The sequence below is a fragment of the Serinus canaria genome, chromosome 10, assembly GCF_022539315.1.
Source record: "Serinus canaria isolate serCan28SL12 chromosome 10, serCan2020, whole genome shotgun sequence".
Lineage (NCBI taxonomy): Eukaryota > Metazoa > Chordata > Aves > Passeriformes > Fringillidae > Serinus > Serinus canaria.
The window spans coordinates 6,296,513-6,315,389 of record NC_066324.1 but is presented as its reverse complement, the minus strand read 5'-3'; the positions used below and the strand labels follow the sequence as shown (position 1 = coordinate 6,315,389).

Here is an 18,877-nt window from a genome sequence, read left to right as displayed (position 1 = left end):
TGCATCCTCTGCCTTTTGTTCTGTCACATCCTCACTCCTGCAGCCTGTCCTGCTTAGCCAGTGTTAGGCTAGGGCTTACCTTGAGGGGTCTTACAGCTTCCTACACAAACCAGCTGAGCTGCTCAACAGCTGGCTCAAGGCTGACAGCATTTTTGTGGGTATTCTGAATTAGACTGAGCTTCACTTGGCTGGCAGGGCATAATTCAAAAAGCAGAGGCGGGACAGCAGCTGCCTCTTGTCTGCAGCACTGAATTACTCTTCAGCTGTTCCTGAAGAGATGAAGACATCAAGGCAGAGAAATCATGGCAGAGGAGAGAGGCAGAGCTAATCCATGCACAGGGTGCTGGACCAGTCTGTCCTGTAGCTGCTCCAGAGCCCAGGAGTGTCTGCTCTCCACATCCAGGAGGAAAACAGTCCCCTGAGAACTGCCCAAAGTGTGGAACAAGCAGCCTCAGACTGCCCTCATCCTTACCACCAGCACTTCAGCTGGTCTTGCCATGCCCTGAAAGACACAAAGCAAAATTGCTTCAGATGGGAAACTTCATCAAGCAAGTCTGGAGGGGAAGGAAGCCTGCTGGACAGCTGTGGTGTGACCTGGCCACCCCAGGGAGGGGACAGGGCTTGGCCCAGTGGTGCTCAGAGTCTGGGATAACAAGTGTGGCTACAGTTTGTGGGCTCTGAGGTACCAAACACCTCATAAAGTCAAAGGCACTGAGATCCCTTCCCTATTGCAGAGGATTTTGCCCTAGGATCCCAGCAGTAAGCCCAGCTTCCTGATGGTTGATGGGAGCCTTGTGTGATTAAACATGTTCCTCCACCACGCTGCTAAAACCAGTTTTCCCCCTTGTCAGACCCTGATTCAGAGTCACAGGACAAAGGGACTTGCAACCCTCTAATAAAGGAGCACACAGGAGCTCTGACATCCACCTCATTCCAAAAAGCACCATCCCTTTCCTATTCCTGCCTTAAATATAACACACAGCCCAGGGATTTCAAGAACATGTTTAATGATGGCAGTTTCTACTGACACACATGAAGTCCATTCAAACACAACCAATTTTTCCTTAAAAAGAAGCTTTGGTCACAATGACAAATTCTCTTTAAAAAAACTTCAAAGCAATTGCACAAAACTGAACACATGGTCCTGATACCTCCTCACACACAAACTGCAGCAGCAGAAACTCATCTAACAAGGAAAAAATCTTTAACAAAAACCACAGCCCTCCACCCTGCAGAGATTATACCATGTACATGGAATTAGAGGGAACAGTTCTGAACAAAATGTTTGAGTTAATTAGTGTCTATGTGTTCAAGCTTCATTAGTGCCTGTAGACGGTTACAAGTAAGTTTGGTCTTAAGATAAACACTAGGGGATCACAGAGTCAGTGTGCCAAACAAGTGTTTGCAGTCATCTCTGCAACTTCCAGGGAAGAAAACGGGGGGGGGAAATGCAAATACAAAGCTATCTGTGTACTTAGCTCTGCAGGTAAGCATGGCACACTGACTTCTGGCTTCTCAAGTGTAATCTCTGGTGACAGGGCTGTGGCTGGAGCAAAGCAGCTGCAGTTCTGTGCAGGGTTTTCCCTCCACATGCACAAAGGGAAAAGCCTCTCTCTGACTCACATACTCGGTTTGCCTCAGCCAGGAGCTGGAGGATTCTGTAAGCAGTAAGTGAGCTACAGACAAGACAGCTGTAATAACATTTCTGTTTTCATTTTCTGTAACAAAAAAATATGCCTTTTAAAATGCTCTTGAACAAAGCAAGTTTGACTACGCAACACAAAATAGCAGCAGATACTAAGACACGTTACAGTCACAATCAGATTAAATCTGCAGTGTAAGATACACAGAACATTAAGGTAAAAAACTCATGTAGTGGTTAATGGCTATTTCTTCTCTGATGAACTCCTAGAACTACCTGAACCAAACAGTTCAAATTATTAAAACTATGTTTTAAACTGATTTCTACAATTAAAAAAATATTCATATATATACTATTAGATGAGTCACATCAAGTGCTCTTAAAATCTTAACTAAATATAGCTATAGAATATTTAACTAGACACTTTAAATCACATACAGCAAGTTTTGTAGAGGTAAACATTGCCTCACATTTGCAACAGCAACTGAGTATCAGACAAAGCATTTGGATTATTTTCATGACTGTGAGCAACTGGTCAGTTTGGCCTTTTATTTCCACCAAGCAGCTGCTGCTTCCCTCTAAGCACTTTTTAGCTTATGGCACACAGTTTGGGACTTCCTCAAGGAGCCAGGAAATCCCAGCTACTGTTGAGCACCTCCAACATCTTAAATACCTGGTCCCTGTCCACCATTGAGATTTGGCCATGTTGTGAAAATAATGGGATTTTTTTGGTTTTTTAAGCTACAAGCAAAGGGAGCAGAAGGCCTTTGCCAGGCTAACTCAGCAAGTGACCTGAAGCTGCTGGAAAAACTGATTTTGAGAACAGACTTGCTCAGAAGGCAGAAGTGCCCTTCATGCTTATTTTCTCCTCATCTCTCTCCTCCGTAACTTGGTCTTGCCTTTCTTTTGTGCAAAGAGATGGTTTCATTCCCTGTCTCCACTCTGAGAGTGCCTGATGCTCAGCTTAATGAGTGTGGCAGGAGAGTGGGCATGAACACGTTGCCATGGTGCCTGCACAGACAGGGCAGCCACCTCATCCCATCCCCTCCTTCCACAAATGCCAACAGAAGCTTTTAACCTCCCTTTCTCCTCTCAGCGTTGCCACTTCTCTGACTTCAAAAGGTCTTGGTCTGCCCACAAAGTTCAATTCCCAGCCTTCACTCTTGCAGCCCTGAATAAACTCAGTATTTCCTTCTGGAGCATCCAGCCTAGAGCCTGAACCTGTTCTACTGAAGTGAGGAAAGAGCTCCAGACCTCACCTGAACCTGCAGCATCGTTCCACTCTCTGCTCCCTGTGCTTCCTGCCAGCCAGAACAACCTGCCCAGCCCATCCTCACCTCACAGCTGACATGCCAAATATTGCTTGGTAACAGAGGCACTGAATGACTCAAACTATTCCATGAATGAAAATAACAGAGCATTTTATATTGCCTTGATGACTAATATTAACACAACAGTCTGCTTTGGGATTTTTCCATCCAGGCTGAGTTGGTTGTCTGCAAAGCCTTTGCTGAGTCACAGCTAGGGGAAAGCAAGCTGTGGTATGGCAGCTGCTGGGATGAATGCACAAGGCTGCTGGAAAGGAAAAAAAAATTCCCCTTCAGCTCTTTTTACTGACTGAAGGGCCAAGGGAAACCACACAGAACTGGCGCAGGTCGTGGTATCATGACAAAGCAGTTTGGTTTCTCAACAAGCCTCAAATCTCAATAGGGCTTTAAAAAACAGATAAAAATCCCAAAAGTGGCAGCCTGCTGCAAGGCTGGTGCTTTGCCAGAAACTGCAGTCTCCTGGAGGGATTGCAATTGCAAGGCTGGGAGAGGGTCAAGCAAACAGTGGGACAGTCCTAAAACAATTGGAAAATATGCATTCCCCAAGAAAAGCAAGGTTTCAGCCAGCTTAAAAACCCAAAATAGAAGGTGTTAAGGAGTGCAGTAAACAGTAAAGTCTGAACTTCATCTGTGGTTACTCTAAAGGAAAACCACAAAGGAAAGAAACTAACCCAGATAGGTTTGCTCTTTCTACTGCTGGCCTGAAATGCCTGGATGCCTGTGGTCTCCCAAACCCAACCTTTCCAGATGCAGCAATCTAATTCCCACAGTGTCATCCCACAGCTCTGACCTCTGCAGCACAAAGCACAGCAGGGAACAACAAGTAAAAATCATCCTTGAGTTAAATGAGCTTTGTCAAGCAGGTAGTAAAGGAAAACTTCCAGTTTGACAGAATAGGATCATTTACATGAAGCTTCCATGAAAAATAAGACATGTTCTCTCTGCAATCCAATCATTCCACATGAGGACTTACTTTGCTTAGAAAAAGTTAATGAATTGTAGACAAGTTACAGTCAGCACAGGACAGTACAAAACACTGGTTTTACTCCCAGTGGAAGGGCAGAAAATTACAAAAATATATCTTCTTTAATCCAAGATTGTTGTAGTTTAGAGCATGCCTGATTCTTCCTATTTCCCTGTGGTCTCACTTACTGAAGTTGATCTGATCAGAGCTCCTCGGGACAATGAGAGTGTCATCGTGAAAACTTAGTGCAATTATTGTTTAAAAGAAAAATCAGTAGCAAGTCAATTTCCTACATGAGTCGACCTCCCAACCCCTTCTACCCAAACCCTACACCAAACATAGTGTGGCATTTCAGCATGGCTTACATTTTTACCATCTTAAGTCCTAAGAGACCTCTGTAAGGCCCAAAAATACTTCTTGATTTTTTTTAAAACACATGATCCGTTTAACAATGACTGAAGTTTAACAGTGACTGAAGTGTTGAACTAGGATTTTAGAAAATAAGTCCTTGGGGCAGCTTGGTTTAATCTTCCTTGTCTTCCTCCTTCTGCAAAACTTATTTAGACCGTAAGGAGCTGCACCTTTTAATGCTTTGGTGACACTGCAGCCCTCCTAAAGCAAGAGAGCCCAGTTTGCAAAGAGGAACTCTGGTCATTCCAACGCAGGAGTTGGGACACCAGGGAACCAGATGGTGCTGTTTGAGTCAGAAGATCCACAGCCTGCTGTACAAACAGCACCTCGAGGAGGTGCAGAGATGAAAACCTCCCCTTTCACAGTTATGGGTTCAGCAGGTCCCTCGACAGCAGAATGACGTCTGGCAGGGCACCGACGCTCCACGGAGCTGCTTTACCTGGAAAGCAGAAGAATTAGTACAGCTGGAGATTTGCAATTAAAATTACTCACAGGCAGAAATGAGAACGTGTGAAGTGGAAAAATAAAATCCCAACGGCCACAAAGGAAAAGGCAGCATCATTCACTGGGATTGCCACCAATTCCAGCAGTTTGTGTACCTGGTGGCAGTGATGGGATGTTAGTGCCATGCAAGAGAAGAGATCCCAAGGGAAGACAAAAGCAGAGTTAGATGAGGGAAAGGCCAGATGCTGGAAGATCCTGTGGCCACTCACTGTGCAGAGCAGAGAAGGGAATGTGCACAGGGAGGCACATGAAACCACATTTTCCACCTCACAGCTTTTACACATCAGTGCACCCCTTACTCATCAACACACATGGACCATCCTCCTTGCTCTGGACGTTCCTCCTGATGCCCTAACTGCTTCAGGGTTCAAAAAAAATCTTAACAGGAACCTGCTACACTGCAGGAATAAGGCAAGAGCCCTCCCATTGGACTGCAAGAGCAGCAGAACATGGTGTGCTCTGCAACAAATGTCACAGTAGCATCAGGAAAAAACTGGCCTTCAAAACCCAGCAAAAATTGCTTTTTGACTATCTCTTTTTCTCCCCTGCTGTGGACCTATGGGAAATCCTTAACAGCAGCACCAAAGCTTTGGCAATTTGTTGTATTTATAGTGAGCTGCTGCCTCTGTTGGTGATTTGCACCCCCTTCAGATGAGGATAAATGATACCCCTCGATTTACACACAACTTGTCACTGCTGCCTGCTGGGGGAAAAAAAATAAGCTGCTATAAACCCCAGTACAATTCACCTGGCATCATCCAGAATTGCCTGCAGCTTTCACTGGGAAAAAATCCATTAGAGCTGCTCCCTTGAGAGTGAACACCTCGCAGTAACAAACGGAACAATTCCATGCTCCATTCAGAGCTGCACACGCAGCCAGGATCTGGAAAGGATGTAGTCCTAGAGAAGGCACCAGTAGTGCCACCCATATTTTACAGAGACTCCCAAGACTTGGGTACATCAAAGGCTGAGCCCTGCAACTGTGCTGAAGATGTTTCTCTACAGTTCAATGCTATCAGTGCCTGGAAAGGGATGAATCCAGAATCCAGCCCTTATATGTGTAAGGTATATCTTTCCTCTAAAACTTCCTGTAAGCTCTCAAAAGCCCTTTAGACCCACAATGGTTGAATAAATATTCCTGTCCTCTTCCCTCAGCCTGCCACTGCTCCTTACACATAAATCTTTCTCCTTTCAAGAGCACTTTGGAAGATGCATTCCTAAACCACTTCTGCGTTCTGCCAGTGCTGCTGCTGCTGCTGTTGGAGGAAAAATGACAATCCACAGGGAAAACAAACTGAGGAATTTTACTCAGCCAACAGGAAGGACAGAGGCTTCAATCTGCCCCAAGAAAAACTTTCTATCAGTATTTATTTAGGAGCCTGACACCAGGACTGGCATTTAAATTCCAAGTTCTTTCCCCAGCTCTGGGCTGTCACATGGCACATATGGCCTGGACAGTTGTGAAATTCCCCCAGCTGGGCCCAGCAAGCGAAGCAAGAGCAGAACTCACTGCCTCCAACAGCTGCAAATCAGCAGGGAGAGGAGTCACTGCTGATATCCCAGATTACTGAAGTGCTTTCAAAGCCTTTCATGTGCAAGGCGCCACGGAATTTATTCAGAACCTGTTTTCAGTTTTCTATTGAAGCTGACAAGAAATCCCCCAATGAGCCTCGCTAGAGTTAATAAGCTTAACAAGCTAACAATTTTATTTACCTTTTCAGAAACTGGTTCTTTTTGCAGCTGTTTTAATCTCTTTTCTCTTATTACACAAAATAAGCAGAGTGCTCTGTGGTGGGGGATGGACACCAGTTTGTTGGGGATGTTTGCCTGTAACCTACTTTACTTCACTGCTCTCTACTCAAGTATCCCTGAGTGCCAAATGCCTGATGAATTGATGGCTTAGCTCCATCACAGAGATCACAGAACCCGTGCAAATTCCCCCTGCCCTCCTGAAAGAAAGAACTAAAGGAGCAAAGAGGAGAGGGAAATCTTCAAATCAAAATCTATTTGGAGGATGAGAAAAAGCACATATGGAGAGTGGGATCTAGCTTTCCACTAACTCATTTTTGAAGATGTGTAGCAAATCCCATCATAAAACTTGAAAGACCATCTGACATCTGGGAAATGATGACCAATATAGTTCATTATGGTCCAGGAATCAACTGGACAAGAATGCTTTTTGCCCTTCAGCACAGACTGAATCAGTGATCAAGAAACAAACACTCTTTCCATTGCTCTGTTTGCTTTCTTTGTATAGCTTTATAGTAATTTCAGAACAATTCCTGAACTATTTATCCAAATGCCTCCCTCAATAGCAGAGCAAATACATACAGAAACACACATATTAAAACAGTGATTTCCACAAAGCTTCTTAAGGAGGTATCAACGTCCAAGTGATCTGGCACTTTTACTCTGTGACAATCTTTGTTTCATATTTTCCACCTCTTTTCACACAGAAATGCTGCCTGCAGGATTAGAGGCCCTTGACAGAGCTGCTTCCCTGCTACTGCAATGAGGGTGCAAAGAGGGGATCTGATCCAGCACACATTTGACAGAGGCAGCAGTGGGTGGCTTTTGCATCCACAGAAAGGACTCTGTTTGGGTAAGATTTTGAAGTGGTCTCATTAGTCTGCCTTACTGAAGAAAGGTGGTTATTTCTTGTTGCTCCACTGCCCAAGGGAAGCCAGGGGGGGAACTACTGGGAGCCTAAAACTTTAAAGCCTCCTAAAAAAAAAAAAAAAAGGAAAAAAATAGCAATGACCTTCATCCAACAGCCCAATTTACACTGTCTGCTGTTCTTTGATGCCTCATGTAAGACTGGAAACAAATCTGCACAAGGACAGAGCATTAAAAGAAAGAAAATTAACTGCACAAGAACCAATTGGAGAGGTAAATGTCGCTTCTCCCCTGTTGCTGCTCCACACCAACTGCCTTTTAATTAGAGAGCTGTTTGCATTACATGGGGAGAGAGCACAGAATCTCAATTACTCCCCCAAATACAGATGCAAGTGCCAGCACGGATCTTTCAGCAATGGAAGGGGATCTCAAATAAACCAGCTCAGAGCCTCTCACACCAGCCTGGGGGGCAGGGGAGGACTGAGGCAGGTACACCAAGAGAAGATCTGTTAGAAGTTTGTCCCCTCACTCCCTGTGGGCAAGGCTGCTCTTTCTGCAGCTCTATCTCTCTCCTCCCATCTGAACACAAGCACCTATGAAAAAAGTCCTGACCAGTGGGGTTGTCAGTGGTCAAACTCAGTAACTCCAGTTTGCAAAGGAGTCTCTTTACTGGTGACTGGATTTGTGAACTGTTGGGATATACTCTCTAAGCTGCACAAAGGAACCAGAGAGCTTGACACCTTCCACAGCAAATGTATCCTCAAAGAAGCTTTCCCAAAACCAGCACTGCTAGGAGGCTGCCTGTGAGATGATCTTCCCCTCCAAAATGAGTAGCTCTGTTTAAACTAAAATATGCTTGAAACAGCAAGGACTGCAGAAAACATGCAGTTTAATAGCTGTGGCAGAAAGGAGGAATTCCCACAGCTGAAAAGAGAACTGGTTAGCCACGAACAGGGACCCAGGATGAGCTGATACCTTCAGTGGTAGCAGCAGAGTTCCTGCTCCAGGGAAGCAACGTCAGGTAACACAAACACAGCTCTCAAGAGACAAATTATTTCCAGCAAGCTCTCTTTGTTCATCCACTATTTCACTTTTAAACATCTTGTCCTGAAGTCACTGCCATGACTGAGATTCTTCTGTTCTCACTCTTTGAGGAAAAACCCTCAGATCCCATTTCCAAAAGTTCACAGAGAAAGTATGGAGTTAAGAGAGTGGGATATGGGGGCTATTTAAACTCAGATCTCTGCACTCTGGGTTTAACAAAGCTTGATCACAAAGTACAAACTGCACAAGCTGAAATTATTAGAGCAAACACAGGGCAGCTACAGGGAATAGCAAAAGTCAGGTAAGGACTGATGGGAGTCTTCTAAATCAAGAACTAATTGTTTACACTAAGGCTTGACTCACACCCTTCATTGTTTCATGGCTCTCAACTATTTCCTGATTTTTATAGAGAACTAATGCAGTGATTTGGGAAACAACCAGTGGAGCATATGGTAGTGTGTGGTTCAAATGCTAGCACACATGTGCTCAGAGCAGATGTGGTGTTCCCCCTTTTCCAAAGTTAGGAGATGGGCACTGTAGAGTAAAGTCTATAAAATCTCCAGTTAGAAGTTGTCAAGATCTGCATTTTTATAATTAGGGGAGCTTATTTCAGCCAAAGTAGGACAGATTTTAGAGTAGGCCTTATTTGGATGAGAACACAACTCGAATAGTGTGGATGGCTTGATGCAAACAAAAATAAAAGATGCAGATATCCTGATGCCATAAATCAACAAGCAGCATCTTAATGTGCTGAGTTGTTGCCATAAATCTTCAGGCCCAGAATAGGCAGCAGAAGTTTGGGGTTGTTACACCACTTCCATCTCAAAAAGACAAACATATTTAAGGAAAGTTTGTTGCTAAGGGGTAACTGCTAACAGCATCAGTGAGGGCCCACAGTCCTCTCTGTCACAGACCAACACAGGAGCACTCTGGTACAAATCTTATGGAGATTCATTCTGATTTCCCTCCCAGGCTCAGAGCCTGGGAAAAAAGCCCTGGATCCACGACCCTTGATCCACAGCCCTCCATCCAGTGTGAGCACACAGGAATGACTGCCAGCAGCTGCCCGAGAGGGGAAGTTCAGTCTGTCAAACCCTGTCAGCTATTTGGGACACGTGTACCCCGTTGTGCTGCTCTGCAGGGGAAAGAGGAGTGCAAACAGCCCGGGGCAGTGACAGGGTTATTGCAGGAGCAGGGGAGGACAAAGCCGTGCTGGGAATAGGCTGAGGAGTGTAAAGGAAAGGGATAATGCCTGGGCAAAGACTGTGACTGCCCCATCCTGCCAAGCTGGCCCAGCAGAGAGCTGTTTTCACTAACAAGAGCTCAGTGAGCGAGTCTAACTGGATGGATACCTGTATTTCACATCAAACACTGTTGAGTCCTCGTCCTCGTCGTCTTCTTCGTTCAGAGGAGCCATTTCCACCCTCTCGGCTGGGGTGGTGATTATGTCGTACTTCCTGGTCTTCTTGATCCTCTTGCCAGACCTGAAACACAGAGGTGGGAAACACTGCCTTTATACAGCATTCCTTGGAGAGGGTGAAACTGCTCCCAGCAGCTCTGACTCTGCTGGATTCAGACCCCCCAACAGGAATGTTGCAGAAGTTCCTCTGCCCCCTCCTGCTGCCTTTCCAAGGCCACTCTTGGTGCCTGTGTGTGGAGCAGTTCCTCGTCAGCTGCAATCCAGATCAATGTCAGTCTTTCCACTGCTGACAAACCAGAGATGCTCTGGCAGCCAGGGCAGGCACACAAACGCCACAGCCACCACGTGCTCCTGCTGCCACATTCAGTAAGTGAGACATGGGCTTAATCAGCTGAAGCAGCCACTGGTTTAGTGAACATGCTCAGATGAGAAAGCACAGGTTAAGCCCTGCTGAGCCATGGGAATGTTCTAGGCAGGATTAGGAGCAAGGAGGTGATGCTGTCTGGATATAAAATTGCCTGTTCACTTTCCTTGCAGTCAGACCCAGCTCAGGACTCTCACAGCAACAACCTTGAATCTCACCTGAAGCAGTTTCAGGCTCCAACTGTGCAGGTGCCATGAAAAATAATCAACCATTGTTCAAAGCTAACTGTACCTACCACCTCTCCTCCCACAGATGCCAGCCTTACCTTCCTTTGTAAATAGAGATGCTCACACACCTGCACATCCCATGGTTTTGACAGATCTATTTTCTAACACTTACTTTCAATTAATAAACACTTTGTGTGTGGCTTTTCAACTTGTTCTCTGCTCCAACTTGAATTGTGTGGGTCCTTTTTTTTTTTTACTTCACCTTCTGTTTTCATGTATACTAGGAAGGTCACACTGCTCATGCATGAATGCATTTTTGTGATTATACATTCAAGAACGTGTTGATGTGTACTCGGCCAGCCTTCAGGGAGAAAACTGGATGGTTTTGGTTAACAAAATGCAGAACCTTCCCCTACACCTCTTAGCAAACAAAACTGCTACCTGCCAAGCATGCCAAGGGAGCTGAGCAAGCAGCCCAGCAGAGTTTTGGTAATCACAGCTAGTGCTCCGAGCACATCCCAAGTGCACTTTCACCATCAAGAAGCCTTGCCCTGGCACATCATGCAAGGTGTGCCAGATTCAAAAGCACAGCTTTTGCCTCAAGAAGTTTTTAAAACAGTTACACAGCAACAGGAACTGGGGTATGAGCACTGCAGAGACACTGGGACTCCAGCCCTGAGTGTGCATCTCCACCACAGTGGTCCCTTCTAAGCTCAAAGTTAAGGAAATTTAAATCAGTGACTAGCTCTGATGCGGAAATCTCAGTACTTCTGCCAAGCACTGCTTTTGGGCAGCAGTCCAAGGCTGAACAAACAGGTCCCAGCCCTTGGGATGAAGCAGTTTGCATTTCCTCCCTGTTCTAAAGGCTGAGGTTGCATCAGGAGTGAGGAGAAAGTCACCTCCTGGTCTAATCTTTAGAGCTATCTCTGCTGCTGTCACACAGAGCACGGGGTGGTTTGTTCTTTTACTGCTGTTATTGAAACAAGTGATTTTATATCCAGTACAGGAGGACTCTTAACCCAAACACTTGAAAATCCTTTTGAAACCACTTCTCTGTTACTCTGCTTCCCTGCTAAAAACTAGCAGCAAAGTGATGGAGGGAGGTCTCCTCTTGCAAGTAAAACATTGTTTTTACATGAAGTATTTACTCTTGCTGGGAAGCCTAAACATAGACCAAGACTAACCTGTCAGAACTAACCAAGAACAGCCTTACCACTTTGCACTCACATACAGGCTACAGAGGGTTTCCATGGGTTCCATTTAAGATCCTACCCAAGTATCTGGCCCACTTTACAGAGACCCCTCCTCCCTCATTCCCTCCATTAGAAAATGTAACTTGTTCCACAGAGTTCATCTTAAAACTGTTAATAATGGAGTAGTTGAAGAAATTACTGCAGAACAGATATTTTTAGAAATAGGAAACTAGAATCCTTTTGCCTCCAGCCATTAATTAGTCTATTTGGGCTACATTTTTAAGAGGACCTGGAGCAGAACTCACTGTACAGTGACCTATTAATCCCCACAACCTCACTTAATGATGGTGCTCATCTAGGATAGGGAGGAAGCTCATTTTGCTGCTGGTTTTTGGCTAAGCTGCTACAACCAGTTGTTTGCCATTGATAAGGCAAAAGGTCTTTCCCTCCCACCCTTTTCTCAATCCATTCCACCCCAGATTATCTAGCTAATTTGTCATTAATCTGCTTTCCAGCAGTCCATTTTCTCATTTGCTCATCTGCACAACTCCCCTAGGCTTCATAAATACCAGAACTACTCCAGCTAACTTTGCAGGAAAGCCTTGGGAGTTTCCCTACATGCCTGTCAGGAAACTGTTTCACATTAAAACTCCTGAACCTCCGTGGGATCCTTGTAACCATCAGCAATGACAGCACAAAAAGGAAGAGCACTTTATTCAGCAGGTGGGACCAGGCAGCAGAGTCAGCAGGCAGCACAGGGCAGGAACTACAGAACACAAATGTTTCATGAACTCTGGGACCTCCTAGACAGGATCAGGACACATTAGACCTCATGGGCAAAGAGATCATCCCCTTTCCAGGCACATTCATTTTGTGGGGTTTTTTTAAAAGCAAACAAGAAGCCTGATGGAAGCTGTGGTCAGAGAGTGGCCCTTGCACAATGACAATGCACTCCCCAGGGTAGAAGTGGGTCTGAGTACTTTAGCACAGCAAACCATCTTCCACTTTAAAAAATCCTGTTGCTTTTGCTGATTCAGCCACCCCCCGTAATTAGGAGGGAATGCTACAGGTCTTGCCCAGAATTATGAGGAGGAAAGAAAACCCAGGCTAACTGGTGGCAGGGATATGAACTTTTCACGGCAGACCCAGTGCTGAAGCACCACACACCGCAGCAGGCTCTGCCTGCTCCACCCCACATCCCTCTCCAGACAGCAGGGAATGACACACAGAGAGCAGAACGCCGCCTTTGTGGCTGTACTTTGACCAGAGGCTATTTTGATCAAGCACCAGTCATATGCAGCACTTCATCCTCCTTTCTGAGGCATCATGTGGTGGGGTAAGTGCTCGAATCAACTCACTGGTTCATTGTATTATTTACGCCTCTAATCTATTTTAGTCCACAACCCTGACATTCAAAGATTATTCTTTTCCTGACCCTTCACAGACCCAGAGAGAGAGAGAGGTCTCCACATTTTTTACCTCCTGCTAAGAGATGTAGAGAGAGGGGACCATCCCCTGGAAAGAAAAAAAAAAAAACAAAACAACAAAATCCAAACAACTAAAAAAAAAATCCTTATCCCTTTTAAGTAGAGTGTTTACTGGAAGTCTTACTAAGCCAGTCTCTCCCAGAACTGCAGCAATGTTCTATGCAGAATGGAATCAGGACCAGTTTATTTCCTGTTAATGGACTCCCTTAAAAGTTAAAAAAAAAAAAAAAAAAAAGGACTAAAAACCTCAGGAAACTCCAGGCTTCCTAGCAGCTGATGAATTAGATCAGCAATATTCCATTCCTGTTGATCTCTCTGGGTATCTCTACTCTCTGGATGGTGCTGTATACAACAAAGCTGTAGCACTAAGCCAAGTCTTCATGTGTTTTCTGGAGAAGGGACATGAAGTGACAGGCCAAGGAGGAATGGTTTCCAATTAAAAGACAGCAGGTTTAAATTAGATATGAGGAAGAAATTCTTTACTGTGAGGGTGGTGGTGAGGTCCTGGCACAGGCTGCCAAGAAAGTCTTGTGGCTGCCCCATCCCTGGCAGTGTTCAAGGCCAGGCTGGATGGGGCTTGGAACAACCTGGTCTAGTGGAAAGTGTCTCTGCCCATGCAGGGGGGTTGAAATGAGGTGATCTTTGAGGTCCCTTCCAACCCCAACTGTGATTCTGTGATTCCATGATCAATGCCTGCCCACAGCTTTCAACATAAGTCACAGATACATGTTTTGAGGTTGGATGTTTAGTTGATTTTGGTTTTTTTTTTCTTCTCCATTTAATATAATTTAATTTGAGTTTTTCTTCCCTGTTGCTGGCAGGAACATGAAGTCTCTGCTGGAGTACTATAACTGGTTATAATGCAATTAATTTTAAATCAGTGAAACTCGCTGGGGTTAAGCCTTGGATGGCCTGGAGCAACTGTCCAGCTCATAGAACAAAGGGTCTTGTATCTTATGATCATATGCTTGAACCTCTCTCCTCAATCTCATTTATACCAGTTTTGCTAATACTGGAAAACTAAGCTGAAGTGATATTTGATGAAGAAATCCAAATTGAACAAGAAGGAAAAAAAACAATGCAATGAGATGCAAAAGAAGCAGGTAGCTTTTCTCTAAAAATCTAGATATATAGCAGTCTTTCCAGCCTGGATTCTGTTTGCTCAAGGACAGGTCAAGACATGATGCAAACACTCACAGAGCAGAGTTCTCTGCAACTAAAGCTTTGGGTTGCTCTCAGCTGCCCCGATGGAGCAAAAGTAACTTATCAGATTTCCCTAGAAGGCACAGGGTCCACCAGCACCATTAGGCACATCTGAAAAATTGTGTTTCCTGTGAGCTGAGCCCAAAAACTGCATTGCAATGGCATGAACGCAGCTGCACCAGGGGAGAGAAACGGGGCACAACACGAAGGTAAAAAGGCAAAATCCAGAACTCAGATCAAAGAGTGAGTTTAGCCACACACAATCTGTTGCAAGACACTGTGTTTCTTGGTAATGCAAACTACCCAACTATTTGCTTGAGAATAACATGGAATTTGGTTTGTTGTGGAAATGGTTTTGGGTTGGGAGCATGCAGAGCCCACGGGTGTAGGAAAGAAAGCAAACCCAGGACTGAGCTTGCAAAAAAATGAATAAATAAATAAATACTATAGCAAATTAGAGCTTGCCACATGCAGACAAATAGCAGAGTCTTGGCTGGCTTTCACAGACCCCAGCAGCCACAGAGAGAAAGGAAATTCAGACCACTTCGGGTGACACCACATTCTGAACCACACAACCATCAGATGAACTCAGAGCATAACATTTCCAAAAGGAATGAAGAGGAATCTCTGAGTGCTGCCTTAAGAACTGAGCTGAAAGTGGGAGAAATATATCTATTCCTACTCAAACAAAAAAGGAAAATAATATCAACAGAAAAATATGTAAAAATGAGATGTATATAAAAATTTAAATGTATTAAATATTAATCCGATGCCTGTGACGAGTGTCTGGCCAATCACTGGTTTGTTTCATCTCTACAACTCATATAAAGGATAATTTACTTCCAGCAACACAGAATAATTTCACAGTGAAAGTTTAATCAAAGACTGGATTTCAGCAAAATCTCTTTAATAGGAATCCATGACTCTTCAGAAAAAAAAACCACAATGTTTTTGACTAAGTGTGAACAAAGCTTGTATTCTGATGGAGAAAAGCTTTACATTTATTGAGGGTAAATCCCTTATCTCTTCTGCAACAGAATCTCCACTGATCTGTGTTGTCAGCTACAAGTGTGACGCTGTACAAACATACCTGTTGGTATTCTTGTCTCGTTTGCAACTGGGATAACTGTTTACAAACAAGTGCTCTGTCAGATAAAGAAACATACTCAGAAGCCAATAGCTTCATTTTCCACTTCCCCAGCAGGTTCTACCAAAGATACAAGACATCTCAGAGGGTGTTTAACATATCTTTAATGCTGCATTAACTCTGATCAGCTGTATAATGACGACTCTGGCATGGGAGAATAAATCCATCTTTCCCAAGGTGACTTTAACTTGGACCTGTTTTTGCTGATAATGGTATAGGGAAGGCCTTTCAAGGTTATCAGTTTGCCTTCTTTGGCTACCAATTTTCAGCCAGGTCTCCTTGACACAAGATATTGCTTTATATTCAGAAGAAACTGTGGCAAAGAAAATAAACTCTCCAAGATCACGCAGAACTAGGAGTAGAAACTTAGCGCAGAATGAAAAGCCTCACTTATAGACTTCCTAATTCTAGCTCATATAATCTCTACCAATTCTGCTGTTTGTCTGTGACAACTCTGTACAGCTGCAAAGCAGACATATTGATTAAGAAAAACCAAAAAACACCTCTTCAACATTTTATTAGGCTCTCCCAAAGCACATCACTTTATGAGCACATTTATTTGCATTGTCTGTGCCAGCTGCTGCACACACTTAAGTAGAATACAGTTAAATGTCAATTTCTTCAGAAAGTATCAGCCCTGATCATTTCGGTTTATAGACCACACTTAGGAAAACTACCATCATGAACGCTGCCCTTCCTACACGGAATTAGCTCAAAGCAGGAGAAGCAGAGCATTCAGCCATGCCCAAAGGAGCTGTCTGAAGACAGAACAAGGAAGAACGTGCCAACTCCACTTGTTTCACTGCTTCAGTCACCTGAGCCATGGCTTCGCCTCCGAGCGCCAGCTGTTCCCGTCTCTTTCCGGCTGTCCCTGCCCAGCACCGAGCTGTGACACTGAGCTGTGACTCTTCGCCATCTGGGCCTCATCTCCGGCTGAGCTTTGTGTGTCTCCATGGCCAGGCACCCACGGCTCCTTAGGCACCCATGCCAGTGGCCCACCACCACCACCTCCGCCAACAGCCCCGGGTATTTCCAGCGGAGTCCCACGCGTTCCGCTCCGTGCCCAGCCCAGCGCCCACCGCGGCCCCACGCAGCGGGTGTACCCCGCTGGGGAATCCCACCCGGAGCTCCTGCCCCGATTCCCGGCAGGAGCGGAGCAAGGCGAGGCCGTGCCAGGCCGGCAGCCCCGCACGGCTCCCCAGGGGCAGCCACAAACAGCGTGTTTGAGGCCGGGCTTTGAACTCATCACTAGCAGGTTATATAATATACGATCATCTCTAAGATACGCATTATATTTATAAATAATAAAACAATCAAACAGGAGGGGCTTCCCCCCTGCGGCCCCTCGGCGGGTGCCCCCGATCGCGGGTCCCGGCTGCCGCGGGCGGTGCCCACCTGAAGACGCGGAGCAGGAGGCAGGCGATGAGCGCGGCCGTGAGAGCGCAGGCCCCGATGACGGCGGCTTTGAGCGCGGAGAGGTCGCGGAGCATCGCGGGCACGGGGCTCAGCCGGGCCCCGCTGTGGTTGCCGGGGCCTGGCACGGCGGGCGGGCGGCTGCCGTTGCCCGCGGGCGGCTCCAGGCTGCCGCGGGCGGCGGGCGCGGCGGGCAGGAGCAGCGGCAGCAGCAGCGAGGCCGCGAGCAGCGGCAGCGGGGCGGCGGCGGAGCGCATCCTGCCCGCTCCGGCTGCCCCGGCTCCGGCCGCGCCGTGCCGAGCCCCGGAAGGCAGCGCCGGCCGGCCCGGCCCGGCCCCCGCCCCCCGAGAGGCGCCGCCTCCCGCCGCCGCCGCCGGGGCCCCGCGGCCGGGCACAGCCGGGCCGGGCCGGGCCGGGGCCTCCGCTCCCGGAGCTTCCCGCGGCCTCGCTGCCCTGGGCCCCGCTGCTGCCGGGGCCGGCGCTGCTCCCTCGCTCAGCACGAACAGCTCTTATTAGAGAGGATCCAAGGGGAATGCGGTGGTGGGGAAGGGTCTGGAGGGGCCATACGAGGGCACTTGGTTATTCAGCCTGGAGGAGAGTGAGGACGGAGCTCACTCCGGGCTGCAGCTTCTCGGGAGGGACAGCTCCGGTCTCTGCTCTGTGTGACCAGAGACAGGACCCGAGGGAACCTGGAGCTGGGTCCGGGAAGGTTTAGGATGGATATTGGGAAAAGGTTTTTCACCCAGAGGGTGGTGAGCACTGGAACAGACTGCCCCGGGCAGTGAACACAGCACCGAGCCTGACAGAGCTCAAGCAGCATTTGGACAACAGTCTCGGGCACAGGGTGGAACAGTTTGCATCTCCTCTGCAGAGCCAGGAATTGCATTTGGATGATCATAGTGGGTCCCCTCCACAAAATTCTCTGTTTCTGGGATTCTGTGGCCACTTTTAATTACAGCACACAACATCGGCCCAGCTGCAAAACAATCACAGGGCTCATGCTGCCATCAAACAGGGCACAGACCTCCCGAGCTGCTGGGTCAGCACGGCCCAGCTGCTACATCAACAATTCCCATATCAGATTTATGTCTTCTTGCCTTTTCGCTGATCACCAGGGCTCTGCTTCCAGGGTAATGTATTTACAGGTCTTTCATATCTTTAAAAACGTAAGATGTGAGAAAATCTCAGCCATGGTTCTGCAAACCACCCTGGGGCACTGAGCATGTGAGTGGCGCCATCAGCCAAGCCAGGGAGCATAAATCATAGAATTATAGGAATCATAGAGTATCCTGGGCTGGAAGGGAATCACAAGGATCACCCAACTCCTGGCCCTGCAGAGGACAGCCCCCAAAATCCCACCCCGTGCCTCAGAGCATTGTCTAAATGCTGCTGGTACTCTGTCAGGCTCGGTGCTGTAACCACTGCCCTGTTCCAGTGACCAACCACCCTTCTCTAGATCCTCCACCATCTTCATAACCCTCTTTTGACCACTCTCTAATGGCTTTATATCCTTCTTGTATTGTAGCACCCAAAATGGCACCCAGTGTTCGAGGTGAGGAGTAAATGAGGGAGCAAAGTGCCTGTGCCATGATACAGCCAAAACCAACTTTTGCTTTCAGTGTTCAGTATTAGCAAGAGCTTCATTGCTGCTAAAGAATTGCATGTGGAAAGAAGGGCACGTTGGCACTGAAAATATGTGAAACAAAGGGGAAAGATGAAAGAGCTGATTTCTGTCCTGTTAAGCTCTGCACTTCATGGCTGGCAGGGCAGGGTATGATCGATATTATATGTATGACTAAGCTGTGCAGGAGATGACAGACGTGTATTTCTGCATTCAGTGTCCCTGCAGAGAGGTGGCAGTGGAATAATGCCTGGTTCATTGGCCTCCCTGGCCAATTGGGATGCTGTATCAAA

The 18,877-nt window shown here is 46.5% G+C and overlaps 1 protein-coding gene across 1 annotated transcript; it reads right to left on the bottom strand.

Moving 5' to 3' along the window:
* Positions 1–986: 986 nt before the first annotated feature.
* Positions 987–17,220, bottom strand: FAM174B (family with sequence similarity 174 member B). The gene is made up of 3 exons (XM_030228585.2): positions 16,946–17,220; positions 9,862–9,993; positions 987–4,784 (listed from the first exon to the last, which is right to left on the bottom strand). The coding sequence occupies exons 1-3, from the start codon at positions 17,218–17,220 to the stop codon at positions 4,781–4,783; spliced, it is 411 nt and encodes a 136-aa protein (XP_030084445.1). The 3' UTR covers positions 987–4,780.
* Positions 17,221–18,877: the final 1,657 nt, after the last annotated feature.

Bases quoted from the DNA above. Each gene is read 5' to 3' on its own strand.
- FAM174B (XM_030228585.2), bottom strand. From the start codon at position 17,220: ATGCGCTCCGCCGCCGCCCCGCTGCCGCTGCTCGCGGCCTCGCTGCTG. The intron at 9,994-16,945 runs GTGGGCACCGCC...TCTGTGTTTCAG, and splicing joins CTCCTGCTCCGCGTCTTCAG to GTCTGGCAAGAGGATCAAGA.